Consider the following 15,173-nt stretch of genomic DNA (forward strand, 5'->3'; position numbering starts at 1 on the left):
ATAGATAGTACTGGCATGTACAGCAAGTCTCTATGTTGTTGCTGAGTATCAGCTAATTACTTTGCTCATCCCTGATCACCCTAAGTCTATTGTTTTTGAAGTCTCGTTTATTTTTTTTTTTTTTTTTGTTATTATACAATTATTTACCATTTCATGGATGCTTTAATACAGGGTTGTATTATACTCAGGTGACTGTTAAGGCCCTCGAGCCTTTTGTTTATTATTATTATCTTTTTTGTTATTATTTTGCTGTTTTATGTTTGTATAAAGCTTTGCTTCATGAAAATGAAAGTGTAGAGCAAAGATGGATTAAGTAAAACACAAGTCATGATTTACCTACAGTGTACAAGAAACATGGAAGTTATATATTAAGTTTTAAATACGCGTTTAAGGCATACGGACAAAATATCCATGTCAGGATACTTATATGTCTTCATTCCGTTGTAGTCATGTCTTCATTCCGTTGTAGTCATGAATGGATTCTCTTATAAAGAGCTGTTTTGTAATAATTTGTTATAACCGATTACATTCAGCTGTTTGATGCAGTGCATCATTCAAAATTACAGTGTATTTGAAGATATATACAAGTATGTTTCATTAGTTATTTTCACAGACCATACACCCACTGTAGCCATGAATGGATTCTCTTATAAAGAGCTGTTTTGTAATACACCCATTTCAATATTCAAATGAAAAATTTCCTGCATAAAAATGAAAAGCAGCAATTATCTTTAAACGCCTCTGAATGGCTTGTTAATCGAAATAATTTCTGAAATGAAAGTCCATGTGTACTTATATAGTTATGTACTTTTGATAAGGTATCAAGGACTTGCTTATGTTGGATAAATCTTAGATAATTTTCATTGTACTCTTAATGCATTTTGGGAAAAAATGTGAATCGAACATAATTATTAATATAATGCATGCATGTTTATGGTGGAAGCACAGTACAGGTCGATTAAAATTCAAATACGTTAAGGAAAACCAAGATTTGACTTGAAAAAAACCCAAACTCTTTCAAAATACATTTTCTCTGAAAGATGAAAGTAACTTCTAAGATCTGTTGAGCAAAATAAGGTTTAATCTTGGTGTAGGGAAACTAACTGTTCCAAACTACATTACACTTTAATTAAAAGGGACTGTGAACTTCTTATTTACATTTATATCAAATATAATCATGCATGAGCAAAAAAAGTTAAACCCCAGTTAATTAACTAAAAAAAAAATCGAGCCTGCGCACAAGACAGATCTATGCAAGCTAGGCGCTGTATGCAACGTAGTGTTCTCGGGTACATTTGTTTCGCCTGACTAGTTATTGGGAATTTAATCTCGTTATTCCACCATAATGTAAAAAAACAAGTAAGATGAAGGCTGTCAGATATCTAAAAATCAGTTGTCTGCTTTGTATAATATGGATAGGATATGGAGGTATGTTCTTTTTTTCACCTGAGCAAGCATGCATCAAGGTATTCGTGATTTTATTCTCACCTCTGATTTCTGTGTCAGAAATTCTTTACTTTTTTAAAAAGAAAAATATATTAAATTCAATATAAATACAGCATTCAATTGTAATTGTTATATCTGAATGAGATACATATGTAAATATTGTATAAAAGATATACTTTTGCATCACAACATCACATTGACCTAAATTATACCAAATGCAATTGATTTTCTTTCTGGTTACTGAGGATCGTATTTCTTATTAAAGACCATGGATATTTCCGTCATTAAAGAGAACTGAGCATAAACAAAACGGATTCAAAACTGTTAATCGAACAGGCAGTTTTCTTTCTTTCATTGTTTATATGTATGTTGGTGAGAGGGAAGGGGAATCAACTCCTAGTTTACATAAAATGCATATTGTTTAAAATAAAATATGGAAAATTTGTCTCTTTTTACTTTAATTTTTACATATACACTGCTATAAATTCGGATATAAACAGATATACCATGCTATTAATCTACTTATAACACTGCTATGTTACAACGCACTTTGAACAATTATGCATTTTGAAAATATTTTTCAAAGTGCGTTGAATTTGGGACCATATTAACGCACTTTGAAAAAAAAATGTGCTCGGCTTGGTAAAAATTCTTACAAATTTTAGGCATGATAAATTATTAATTGAATATTGCAGCCCATGATAGTTTTGCTTTCTCTGCCTTTTTTATACCATTATACTGAAACTGTCTTCCAGCCACTGCTGAGAATTGAAAACACCAATTTTAACATTTGTAATTTATTGAGAAATCACATCATACAATGTTGGATGGAAATGGCCGCAAATTTTGTAGGAGTCAAGGGAGACAACTAGGATACCATAAACAAACGGGCAAACTAATTGCCTCGCTTAGATGCGAGTGCCATGGAGCCCCATGCCCGACACACATGGTGGCTAGGCACAAAACCTGCACAGCTTTTACACCCTACCTCTGGCTTGCTACCTGGTTTAGAATTTTAACACCAAACGGCCTGTACCCTCTCCTAGTTTTATATAGGTAGAGGGGGTCTGAACACTGAAATACTGCAGATCCCAAGCAGTTTACAGTTATTCCACACATTTCCTCAGTGGCATTTAACTTCTATGTTAACACACTGCCATGGACACCCCTCATGCTTTGATACAGATGGGCAGAGACAAAAAGTTCAGCATGTACAAGATGTCTCCCTTGACCCCGCCACTAACATCAATATGATGTTCCCCACCAAAAATTTGCTCCAAAATCGATATACGTATCAATACTAAACTAATGACAGGTCATCGCAATTGAATCCTGAATGATGAGGTTAAGGAAACTACTGAGGCGGGAAAACTTTGCCCTTACCCCCCAAAATGAATTCCAAACCACCTAGGATATTATTTAAATAAGCCTTATTCCCCCTTTCAGATCAATGGATTCCATCATATCTAAATAAACTGCTTTGATGAACATTGGTATTTTTGTCGTGAACAATGCAAGCCCCATTAACTTCGGATGTAATTAATTTTCTAATGGCCTTGTTAACCTTACACCGTTTTAAATCAATCTTAGCCCCACACTTGCCTAGGCGCTCCATGCCAGTAAAGACGGGGAAGCATTGTTGACCAAATGAGCAAGGTCCTAGGAAGCCATACTTTATAAAGATATAGACTACATTGAATTTCATGTGAAAATCTTAGTGCATTATGGCCAGATGTTGTGAGATCATTTGACCCTGCATGAATAATCAATGTATCTGGGTATGGTTGATGCCTGAGTTCTTCTGTTAACACTTTGTCAAGATCTTCCCTTTTCAGCCCTCTTATTCCCTTCCAAGTGATGTGATTCCAAGATTAAGGTTCTTTCCGCCTGGTCTCCTCCCTGCCTCCACATCAGCCCGATAAGGTATTGAAGATCCTACTATCCAAATTGTCTTGAAACCTGGAATACTTTTGGCAAATTTAGCTTGTGTTCCATTTAAAAATGCAATCACATTATAATCTGATGTAGTTTTGAATAGCTTTTGACTCCCACCTGCCCAAAGATTTAATTTCTGAATCTGGAAAGATCTGTAGCTCTACCTATTCTAAAGCTATGTGGTCTAAAGAGTCCCTAAATGTTATTGAATTGAAGTGCTTTCTGAAGCATGCAGTTGAATTGGTATCTTGTTACGCCTTTGTTATCGATATGAATGAAGAATAAAAAGGAGCCACTGTTAGGGCGCAGACGTAAAAACATGATTGCCCACAGTACTGGACAAACATCAGAATTTGGTTGTTTGCAACGTTGTTGTATTTCCAATTAGGCCAGTTTTGGACCTGGGAAATAGAATACTGATCCTGCTCTAAGTAAATGAGATGTGTGCCCTATGGATAGTCAAAACTTCACTTACCCTAAGCAAGCCGTGAAATGCAACTGAAAAAAACTGGAAAATAACACTGCCTCCTAGGGTGATCTACACACTGATGGCAATGCTGATACTACACGTTGCAAGATTGATAAAGTTTGAGATTCGAGAATCTACAGTGATACCTCTCTTTTGTTTGCCCCCTCATTCTTAAATTCCCCACATGTTCGTGGGAAGTGGTGTTGGCCATGGATCTGCTGTAGGTGCTAGCCGTCGGAATCTGTCCCACTGTGAACGAGAAAAACAATCCGCAATAGAATTTGATTTAGATGATATGTATCTTGCTTTAATAAAAACAAGATGTGTTTGTGAAGCACTGATGCCCCCGCATGGCAACTTATAGCAAAGGTTAAACTTTCTCAAATGCAAATCAAATAGTTGGTACCCAAACTAAGGTCTTGTGTCGAGGAATATACCTGTGAAATATGAAAGCCCTAGCAGCAACCATTGAATAGATATGGAAAAGGTTAAAGTTTCTTCCAAAGAAAGTCAAAAATCCAGGTCAAAGTCAAATGGTCAAAATTAATGGTGCCTAAGGAAAGGCCTTCTCACAAGAAATATACTGGTGAAATATGAAAGCTGAAGCACCAATCGTTCTAAAGTTATGACCAAGGTTTAAGTTTTTCAAAAGAAGGTCAAACTCCAAGGTCAAGGTCAATGGATTACAATTGTTGGTATCCAAAGGAAGGTCTTGTCACAAGGATTATATATGTGAAGTATGAAAGCCCTAGCACCAACGGTTCAAAAGATATGGCCAAGGTTAAAGTTTTCCAAAAGTAGGTCAAACTCCAAGGTCAAGGTCAAAGGGTCAAAGTTGTTGGTATCCAAAGGAAGGTCTTGTCACAAGGATTAAATATCTGAAGTATGAAAGCCCTAGCTGCAACGGTTCAAAAGTTACGGACAAGGTCAACGTTTTTTCAAAAGTAGGTCAATCTCCAAGGTCAAGGTCAAAGCGTCAAAGTTGTTGGTATGCAAAGGAAGGTCTTGTCACAAGGATTGTATATGTGAAGTATAAAGCCTTAGCATCAACCGTTCTAAAGTTATGGCCAATGTTAAAGTTTTTTTCAAAAGTAGGTCAAACTCCAAGGTCAAAGGGTCAAAGTTGTTGGTATATAAAGAAAGGTCTTGTCACAAGGATTACACATGTGAAGTATGAAAGCCCTAGCACCAATTGTTCAAAAGTTATGGCCAAGGTTAAAGTTGGGTAAAATTTTGCAAAACTGGGTCAAACTCCAAGGTCAAGGTCAAAAGGTCAAATATGGTGGTACCCAAAGAAAGGTCTTGTGACATGGAATACACATGTGAAATATGAAAGTCATAGCTCCAACCAATCAAAAGTTATGGGCAATGTTAAAGTTTTTGCGGACAAACAGACAGACAGACGGATGGACAGGGCAAAAAATATATACCCCCCGAATCTTCAATACGGGGGGATAAAAATTATACTTGAGACATGTGAGAACCATTTTCATGACCCTTTATGACCTTAATGTTGTTGTGTTAATGACCACTACCATATTGTCGATGTAAAACAAAATTCTACAGTTGTAAAATTGATGCTTCCACAATTCAATGCCTACATGGACTGGAAAAAGCTCTAGAAAGGTCATATCACGGGTTATGCCTTGTGCAAACCTCGAAATGGGCCATTGAGCATATGTCCACTTGCCTGCAAAAAATATACCAAACCCCCCCGAGTTTCCCCCTGCACTATCGTGTAAAGTTGTAGAGTCTCATTGATAACCGATATGCCTTCTGTTATGACTGAAATGCCATTAAATGATTGAAGGAAAGCAAGCCAGACTTTGAGGTCAGCTTTCATTTCTAATGTTACCCGGGTATGGTGATGTGGTTTGCTAAGGCCAAATATTACACTTTCATGTAAATTAATTGAATCTGATTCGTCGAGAAACATTTCTTAAAAACACTATTACCCGCTGAATGATGAAGCCACGCCCTCCAGCGTAGCAACAGTCAACATTGCTTGACGACGGGTGATATTCCAAAAAAAAAAAATTACAGTGTAACTGCGCAGAACATGCAATATTTATGTACTATATATATTGTTGCATCAGTCAGTCGTCGACAGAAAGTCCTACCTGGAGCTATGACTCAAGCAAAATTACTACATGCAAAATTTAAAAGCCCCAATATAGACTGAAGTTGAAGTGTTACCTTCTTTAGTGTCATAAAGTCAAGAATCTTTTGTTTGATTTCATCAATCTTTACCAATGGTAATTTCATGATCATTTTCACCGTATCGAACTCAATGCCCAAGAAAGTAAAAATCTGGGTTGGATATACTGTTATGTCGTTTCCAGTGTTGACCCCCCATATCAATGCACAGGGAAAGAAAAGTGTCTAAGGTGTTTTAGCAAATGGATTGTTCTTTGCCACTGAAGAGAAAGTCATCTAGATGATGCAGAATGGAGGCATTTTGTGAGCGATCCTGTATTAGCCAATGCAGAGAGCAAGCAAATCTGTCCCAGATTGCAAAATTTATCTTACACCCAAATGGTAGCATTTTGTCATAATAAAACGCATCATTAAAGTGAAAACCTAACAAATCGAAATCAGTGCTGTTAACTGGTAACAACCTAATGGCTGATTTGATGTCTGACTTAGCAAGAAAGGCCCCCCTACCTAATTAGGCAGTAATGGCAGCAGCAGCATCTATCGTTGAATAGGTTACAGAGCTCTGTTCTGGGTCAATAAAATCATTTATAAAAGCAAATTCTGGATATGATAAATGGTGAATAAGGCGGTAGTCACCATCTTTTTTAGGGCAAGGCCTAATGGAGAAACTTGCAATGTTGGAAAAGGTGGTTCTATAAAGAGGCCCGCAACTCTCCCCAATGAAACCTCTTTGTAAATCTTTTGCTCCGCCTTAACCCCCCCCCCCCAGTTACCAGTTATGTAAGTACATAATATATACATGTTTTTGGATAGGAAAGATAAAGAGTTTTGCTGAGGGACCTTCTACCTGTCTTCTCGATATCGATGAGGGTAGATCAATTCATCAATTTTTCGAAGAAATATAACAAAACAATACTGTCTATTACTAATATACCTAAGTCCAAAATTGTTGTTATATTTATATATTTTTTTTCAAAGTGCATTAAGTGTCTCCATGGTAAAAATGTTGATGTACACTCTTAATGCACTTTGACAAATTTTTCAAAGTGCGTTGATTCTGTCCCAAATTTAACGCACTTTGAAAAACTTTTCAAAGTGCGTAAATTTTTCAAAATGCGTCACCATACTGCTATTAAATCAAATTCAGTGCTATTATCTTAGTAACACCGCTGCTATATTTGAAGCTTTACCACTGTAAATAATTTTAGCTATATTAAATTACTAGTAATAATTTCGATCTTATTGAAATGTAATTTTTTTTTTAGAAGCGGACCATTTAAAGAAACCAGGCACATGCCCTGCTATTTCGCCTTCCATGACCGGAAGTTGTACAAATTACTATTGTACATCAGACTATGACTGCGTGGGAGAGGAGAAGTGCTGTAGCGATGACTGTGCTACCTATAGCTGTCAAAAACCGGTGACTAATGGTTAGGATATATATCCAAAATTGATATAAAGTCTCAGTAATCGGAAAATAATATTTAAAAAATCTGAAAAGAAATCACAAAAATCCTCCGTAAATCTTTGGCGCTTTCATTTCAAATCCTCAGAAGACAGTGTACTTACATGTAATTAAGCATCACTGATTTGATTTTTTGCCTTACAATAAAGGCATTAGAATATATCCAGCATGTACATTGTATATTGTATCTAGTGAGTATTTTAGATTTTTAAAATGAAATGTCTGATATATATTGAAGAGGCACATATCAAAGGAGCCGAGTGCCCACAGGTCTCTTATCGGACAGACAGCTTTGGGTTCAAATGGCCGATGACGTCATACATTTACTGCTCTACGGGATGTTGTGGTGTCAGGAATAATCACTTCTGCTGTGAAACCAAGCATCAGTAAGGGTCTACAAATCTAAAGTAAAATAGTTTTAAAAAATCTAAAAATGTTGAAAAGTGTACACGTTTTGGAATCCTTTATTGTTACTGCAATTGCTCTCCTATGGTAGCATATTTTTGCCCCCACATGCGCGAAGGGCTTTATGATAAATTTGATCTCGTACCAACCCGTATTTATATCCCGATAGATGTTTAGAAATGATACCTTATTACTTATATTTATATTTGGGTGAATTAAAAAAAAATGACCACCAAAGTGAAATTTTTTAGAAAAAATTCAACTACCCATAACACATTTTTCACCAATATCATCATATTGTACATACATTCTAGTTAATGTTCCTGAAGTTGCAATAGAATAGGATAAAAAAAAGTTTAAGAATTTTTATAAGTAACACTTTATTTGAAAAAAGAAAACACTACATCCTAAAAGACTTTCTAAAAGAAATTGTAGTTTTTATGCTTCAAAATGGTATCAGGGATATAACTGATTAGATCTAAACCTTGACTGAGTTTCTTCTCTTGTATATGTGGAAAAAACTGGCTTATTTGATTGTTATTTTACATTATTTTTTCAATTCTGGTTTAAAAAATTTTAATATGAAAGAAATATGAACCAATAAAATTCCTCCCAAATCATTATTTTGTCCATTTAAGTCAGTTCTTTAAATTTAAACCAAAAGAGAATTTTGAGTTTTCTTACAAAAAATACTAAATTCTGAAGTGACCCTATGTTACATAATTGTGTTGCACTCCTGACATCTGATATGTATTTTATTTAACTTTGTTTATTAATCAGTTCGTTGTTTTGATATTTTTTATCATTTACGGAAAGTTTTTCATATTTTCAAGACTTCAAAACATGATTATTTGCAACGTGTTATATATATACATTGTATCTAAAAATATGTGTTAAGTGATGACAACTATTCTCTGAATTGACTGTAAATTGTATGTAATTAGTTGACAGACATAATGTTTTGAAAATCAAATAGTATCAAACATTTTTTATCAATTTATTTTTTAGTAAAGATAGATGAAGATAATTAATAATTATTATAAAACAGTTTTGTTGCACTCCTGGCTGCAGTAAAATTAAAAATTAAAGCCACACAACACAAAAATTCATAAAGTGTTGGCAACATCAAGAAATAACGAAATTGTGCAATATTTATAGTCCAATACTTCATAACTGAAACAGATGAAAGTATTTAAAGTTGGCTTTATATCTTGAATTATTCCCCATTTATGTCAAAAAACTAGCTAAAATATATGTTTTGAAGATAAAATATATCTTATAGTATATTTTCCTTCACATGACAAACACTGTAAGCAACTGCGGTCAACCAGAAACATTCTACTCATCAATATTTTCTTTATATTTATCCATATTTGATCAGCAATAATCCTAACATATTTGTTGCACTCCTGACCAAGAGCATAGCAGTCTTTATAAAGTAGAATTGTGAAGCAAAAGTTATATCATAACTTGTTCTGTTGTTTCCTTGAAGTTGAGGTGGAATTACTTGAACTTTCTAACAATTTTTCAGTGTGTTCATTTTTCACATTCTTAAAAAAAATTAAAGAAAAGATAAAACACATCTGCTTTGATAAAATTGAAAAAGAGAAGGATTTAAATAATAAAACTGTCACTAATTATTAATAAACTATTCAAATAGATCGTTATTAATTTAAGAATATGTTATAGTATGAGTAGAAGTCTTTTCATCATATAACTTGAATCTTTAAAAAAATGTGTTGCACTCCTGACCATGGAAATATAGTTTTGAAACACAGACATACCCTGTAATTGATAAATCTATTTGGTAAAATGTTCTTTGTGTCTTTATTTTCCAAAATAAAAATCAAAGAATCATATATTGATAGTTTTTTCATGCTGGGGGAACAAAACATCAAATTTTGCACTCCTGACTTATTGGGAATGCACAGATACTTGACTCTCATAAATGCTGCTTGTGATTTATATGATATTTTTAAGTTTTAAATTGTATATCAGTTATTGTTTTACACTTTGAGAATTCTTTTTTTGACTTAATTGTCTTTCAGATTTTTTACATCGATGTTTTTTGGCAACATTACATTTTTGCTGTTGCACTCCTGACATAGTACATTTTTTTTAAACATCAGACATGGCCACAACTTAGTCCAACAAAAGTTGCTACAGTCTACATTTAAAGCTCAATACTTTGAAAATTATCAGGAAAGTCTTTATTTCCAACATAAACCATTATCATTTATATCACAGATCTTAAAAAAATATTGAATTTTAAAAATTTCACAAGAGATGTTGCACTCCTGATATTTTTAGCATCATTTTTGGGCATAACTTTTTTGTGAATTGAGATATCAATGAGATATTTGGCAGGTATTTAGACACAATCTAAAGACATATGCTGAGACACAGAATTTATTCCCAATGCCTGCACTTTTAATACAGGTTGAAAAATACGTGTTTGGTCTTTTTTTTTATTCACCCATTCGTGACTTATTTATATTTTATATTTGCCTGATTATAATTTTTAACGTGTGACGTTATGTTGCATATTAACATAATTTATCTTGGGTATTTATAGGGGGCAGAAATATGCCACTATACAAACCTAATGCTTCCAGATATTTTAGCCTCGTGCTTTTGTGTTACATAAACATTAAAACAAATGCAATGTAATACCACAGATTAATTTGTTTTAAATATTGTAATTTTTAAAGATACATGTATTTTGTAATTTTATATAAGAGAAAAAAAAAACTACAATAAAAGCAGCACATAAACATACCTAAGGATTCGTAATACTTTATTTATATCACACAGAAGAAAAGAGAATTATAAAGTTCATAACGTATAAAGAATATCAACTGGAATGGACATAAAAAAAATCAAAGCACCCTTAAATTTATACAGCATTGGTATTTATGTCGGGATCGCTGCAGCCACCGTGGTGTTGGTCGTATTGATCGTCTCAATCTCATGTTGCTGCATCCATAAATACAACAAAAAGAATGTCATCGTCGGAGTCAGTCCAGATTCGCACAATCAAATGTTTGGTTAGTACATGTATGCAAAGAATTTTGCGAATTGAAACGTTTACCTAACATAAATATTTTATGTAGATTAATCTAAATATTTCTTGTAGAATACATAATTCATATTAAGATAGAAAACGGAAAAAAATCTTTGTGAGCTGATTTTTTTTATTTCCAGCAGCTCAAAGGACACAATATCAGTGGCCAACGGCTCCTCCTCTGTATGAGCAGGCCATTTCTACAAGAAATCAAGCACCTGCTGCCAATGTTAGCTATTCCAGAACTAGTGGTGTTTTGTTTGACAGTAAGAACTAATAAAATACAACTCCGGTATATAATTTTTTTTATGTAAATATTTTGTAAATTATACAATTAGTTATTTTCAAGTAACTAATAAATCATTAAATATATTTTGTAAAATCCATGTTAATGTACCGGAATTCGAATCTTTTTCTGATAAGAGATGCAATACTTATATATAATTGCTATCTATGCATTCAAAGATTTTTTAAATCCCGAAATGTATTTTTGGAAATTGAAAAAGTTCTATAACCATTGACATTTTATCTTATTTACTGTAATTAATGTATTTTGATTGTACAGACTTTGACAGTTTATGTAATTACCGATTAATTGTTTCTGTTTATCATATTAATAAAAGACAAGAAACACAATTTAACTTCTTTGTTTCTAAAGTATGAAATGCATTTGTAGGACTTTTAATCTTTTTTATAGGCACTCTAATACACTAATGACCTCCCCCCTCCCTCCACCCCCAGGAGACACATTCAAGCAGATGAACAGAAATCACTGTTGCATACTTAGATCGGCATTGTTTCAATTTTAATAATTTTTTATAGGTTTGGGCATTGAAATAATTATCCCCTACTACCCAAACTCCGTCACCCTAAGCGGAGAACACGTCAGGTTACTCTCTGAATTATTTTTTTGATTTCATTCTTGTCAACTACACTTAGTAATGAACTTAAACATTGTTTTCAGAACTATTTAAAAAATCAGTTATTGGGCTTATTTACATTACACATGTATATCGCTTATAAAGTGTGTGGAAACCTACAGCATTCAAAACACCATAACACGGACAGGGGGTCAAAAGTTTAAGTATACGTTTTATTTTGACGTCACAAACGTTGAACGCCGTGGAATTACAACGTCATAAGCGAAAATCAAAATTCACGCTCACATTGAACAGAAGCTGTTGCAAAGGCTTTTCCATTCATTGTAACTTACTCGAAGGATAATACAGGGATTTTGAAATTGTAAATCACATTTGCAGTCAAGGCAAGGAGTTAAAAAAATTTAAATATAAGCATTGAATCATTATTTTTTGAAAGATATAGTCTCATAACTGCAACGGTGTGTGAAAACAAATTTTCATAACGCGCTAACGCGCGTTACTCAATTTGTTTACACACACCGTTTCAGTTATGAGACTATATCTTTCAAAAAATGAGTCAATGCTTAAGGAAATCACACAGACTTGTCACGTAGGCATATTTCATGAAGCACGCTGCAAATATGTGTGATTTACACACCAATAATTCACACTTAACTTAAAAACAATCCTTATACATGTATTTACATTTTGCATGCTTAAATTCACCAAGCTTATACTCAATGTTTGAATTTCTCGCTGCCCTTTATCGTCATATTTTTAGTAACGTCTCTGTAGCCTCATTGTGACGTCACTTTAGCGCGAGTTTCTCCGTGTATATTTCTACGCCTGAATATACACAAAAATGGCTTTCAAAATCAATTTCACAGTTGGCTTAAAAGAAAAACATAGCAAGTGTATATATATCCGTATCCATTACGTCCAGTGAACCCTAACTCCGTCACCAGGGCCCTCTACAATAGTTCAACGTATTAATTAGATTTCTTTTCCAGTTTAGTTTTTTTCTCCCTTCATCTTAAACTTGTAAACATAGAAAATTAGTTTTGACGATTTAAAATAGTATTAAATTAGGGAATAACTATCTTCTAATTTGGTATTTGCGACCGTTAATGCTGATTTAATGGTCGCAAACTGAGTTTTACCGGCGACGCGTAAGCGGAGCCGGTAAAACGGATGTTTGCGACCGTTAAATCAGCATTAACGGTCGCAAAAACCAAATTAAAAGATAGTTATTCCCATTCTAATGCAATATATGCTTTTTATTTGATGTCCATGTCTTATTTTGTTGAGTTTTGTTATATAAAATACGTCATGGAGCATTGTGTTTTTGCGTTGCTTTATTATGACGTCACAATGAAAAGCTTTCATTCTCGTTAATGCTCGTTTTACTGCATCAAATGTCAATTTATTACCCAATCAAAATGTGTTTTACAAAACAATTGCATTAGAATTGTATTTTAGGAAAAGCATCAACAACACAAAAAATAACATTAATAACGTATTTTATATGTAATAACGTCACGCTACGTTATCTCCAAAATTTTTTTTTAACGTATTCAGTATGGGATATTTACATTCCACATGTATTTTGCTTAGAAAGTGACGGCATTCAAAACACCATAATACGGACAGGGGGTCAAAAGGTTAAAATATGCGTTTTATTTTGACGTCACAAATGTTGAACGCCGTGGAAGTACAATGTCATAAGCCAAAATCAAAAATTCACGCTCACTTTACTTTACTTTAAACATATTTTATTGAGTAATGCAATAAGGATTGGGCAACAGGCAAAGCCTATGCACACCCTCTCCTTGTATAATAGGTCAAGACACAGACATTGATATTAATACTTGAACATGGTAATAAACTTGCTAATAATAACAAAAATAAAGATTCACAATCAAGCATTATTCATCAGTATTATATATAAAAAAAGATGATAACCCAGTATTATAAAAATTATTTACATACTGTTCCAGCTTTAATATAAATATTGTAAAAAAAAATATACGTTCAACAGAGTATCTAATATTACAGTGTACTCAACTACGTCTCTTAGTAGATTTTATAAATTCATGTACATATGAAAATATTTTACAGTTTGTTTGATAGGATTATTGACTTTTTCCTCTTAACAGAGTGTCGAGTTCAAAAACAACATCAATATCATTTAATTTTTTACCAATAAATTTCTTTCAACAATATATGATGGACATTTGATGAAGTAATTTTCAGTATCCTCTGTATAAAATCCACATTTTTGACATGATTGAACATCTGATTAAAAAAAAAATGATTTTTTAAATGTGCATTGAGATTGCTAGCATTGTTTCGCAACTGACAATGTAAGATATTCTCTTTTCTATTACCAAAGTTAAAGTACCTACATAGTTTATTAGTTACTCCCCAACTTTTAAGCTTTGCTTTAAAGATAGATAATGATAAAGAGTTTTTGATATTCTCACTAAGACTGTTCCAAAGTTTTATAGTTGAGGGAATAAAACTATTATAGTAAGACATTGTTTTACAAACTGGTATATACAAGTTATTACATCCAGACCTTAGGTTGTATGCATGTTGAACTGGAAAAAAAGGTTTGAATCAATTCATACAAATAATCAGGTGCAGAATCATTAATTATTTTATACATCAATATAAGTTTGTGTTTTTCTCTTCTAAGATATAATGGTTCCCATCCTAGTTCATCATACAAGCAAGTTCTGGAAGAATTTACTCTAAGCCCTGTAATAAGCTTCTATCTGAACTTTTTCAAGCAATTCTGCATTACTTTGGGTACAATTATCTCACACAATGTCTGCATATTCTAAAATTGATCTTATGAAAGCAAAATGAATTTTTTATTAGTGAATTTCTATCTATACTGTGTTTCAATAACCTAAGTATATTCAATCTTTTGCATGCCTTTTCATATATATTTGATATATGATTATTCATATATATTTGATATATGATTATTCCAAGAACCATCTGCCTGAAATTGTATTCATAAATGAACATGAGTTTTTGATTGTTTTATATAATCACCTCCATTTCCAAATTCAATGCCAGGATAACTTAAGTGTTTTCTTGTAAAATCAACATTAACAGTTTTTTCACAATTAAAATCAACAGCCCAAGCTTGGGACGTATTTCTTATTTTTCAAGATCTTGAGTAAGGGACATTGTTGTATTAGTATTATCATTGTCTATAATAGTAAACAAAGAAGTATCATCAGCAAACAGTCGAATATTACTTGATATATCATTAGTTATATCCTTTATGTATAACAAAAACAGGAAGGGACCAAGAACAGACCCCTGAGGCACCCCAGCATCTCTGGTTTTATATGCTGA

General features: G+C 33.1%; 1 protein-coding gene across 2 annotated transcripts; it reads left to right on the top strand.

Moving 5' to 3' along the window:
- Nucleotides 1–1,276: 1,276 nt before the first annotated feature.
- Nucleotides 1,277–11,475, top strand: LOC133202658 (uncharacterized). 2 transcript variants are annotated; one of them, XM_061338515.1, is made up of 5 exons: nt 1,277–1,428; nt 7,273–7,437; nt 7,711–7,858; nt 10,782–10,924; nt 11,085–11,475. In XM_061338515.1, the coding sequence occupies exons 1-5, from the start codon at nt 1,365–1,367 to the stop codon at nt 11,216–11,218; spliced, it is 654 nt and encodes a 217-aa protein (XP_061194499.1). In that variant the 5' UTR covers nt 1,277–1,364; the 3' UTR covers nt 11,219–11,475. The 2 variants fall into 2 exon arrangements, with proteins under 2 accessions (XP_061194499.1, XP_061194498.1); XM_061338514.1 differs by having other exon boundaries at nt 11,082–11,474.
- Nucleotides 11,476–15,173: the final 3,698 nt, after the last annotated feature.

Source organism: Saccostrea echinata, unplaced genomic scaffold (genome assembly GCF_033153115.1).
Source record: "Saccostrea echinata isolate AGI-Se365-2 ecotype Australia unplaced genomic scaffold, CSIRO_AGI_Sech_v1 ptg000047l, whole genome shotgun sequence".
NCBI lineage: Eukaryota > Metazoa > Mollusca > Bivalvia > Ostreida > Ostreidae > Saccostrea > Saccostrea echinata.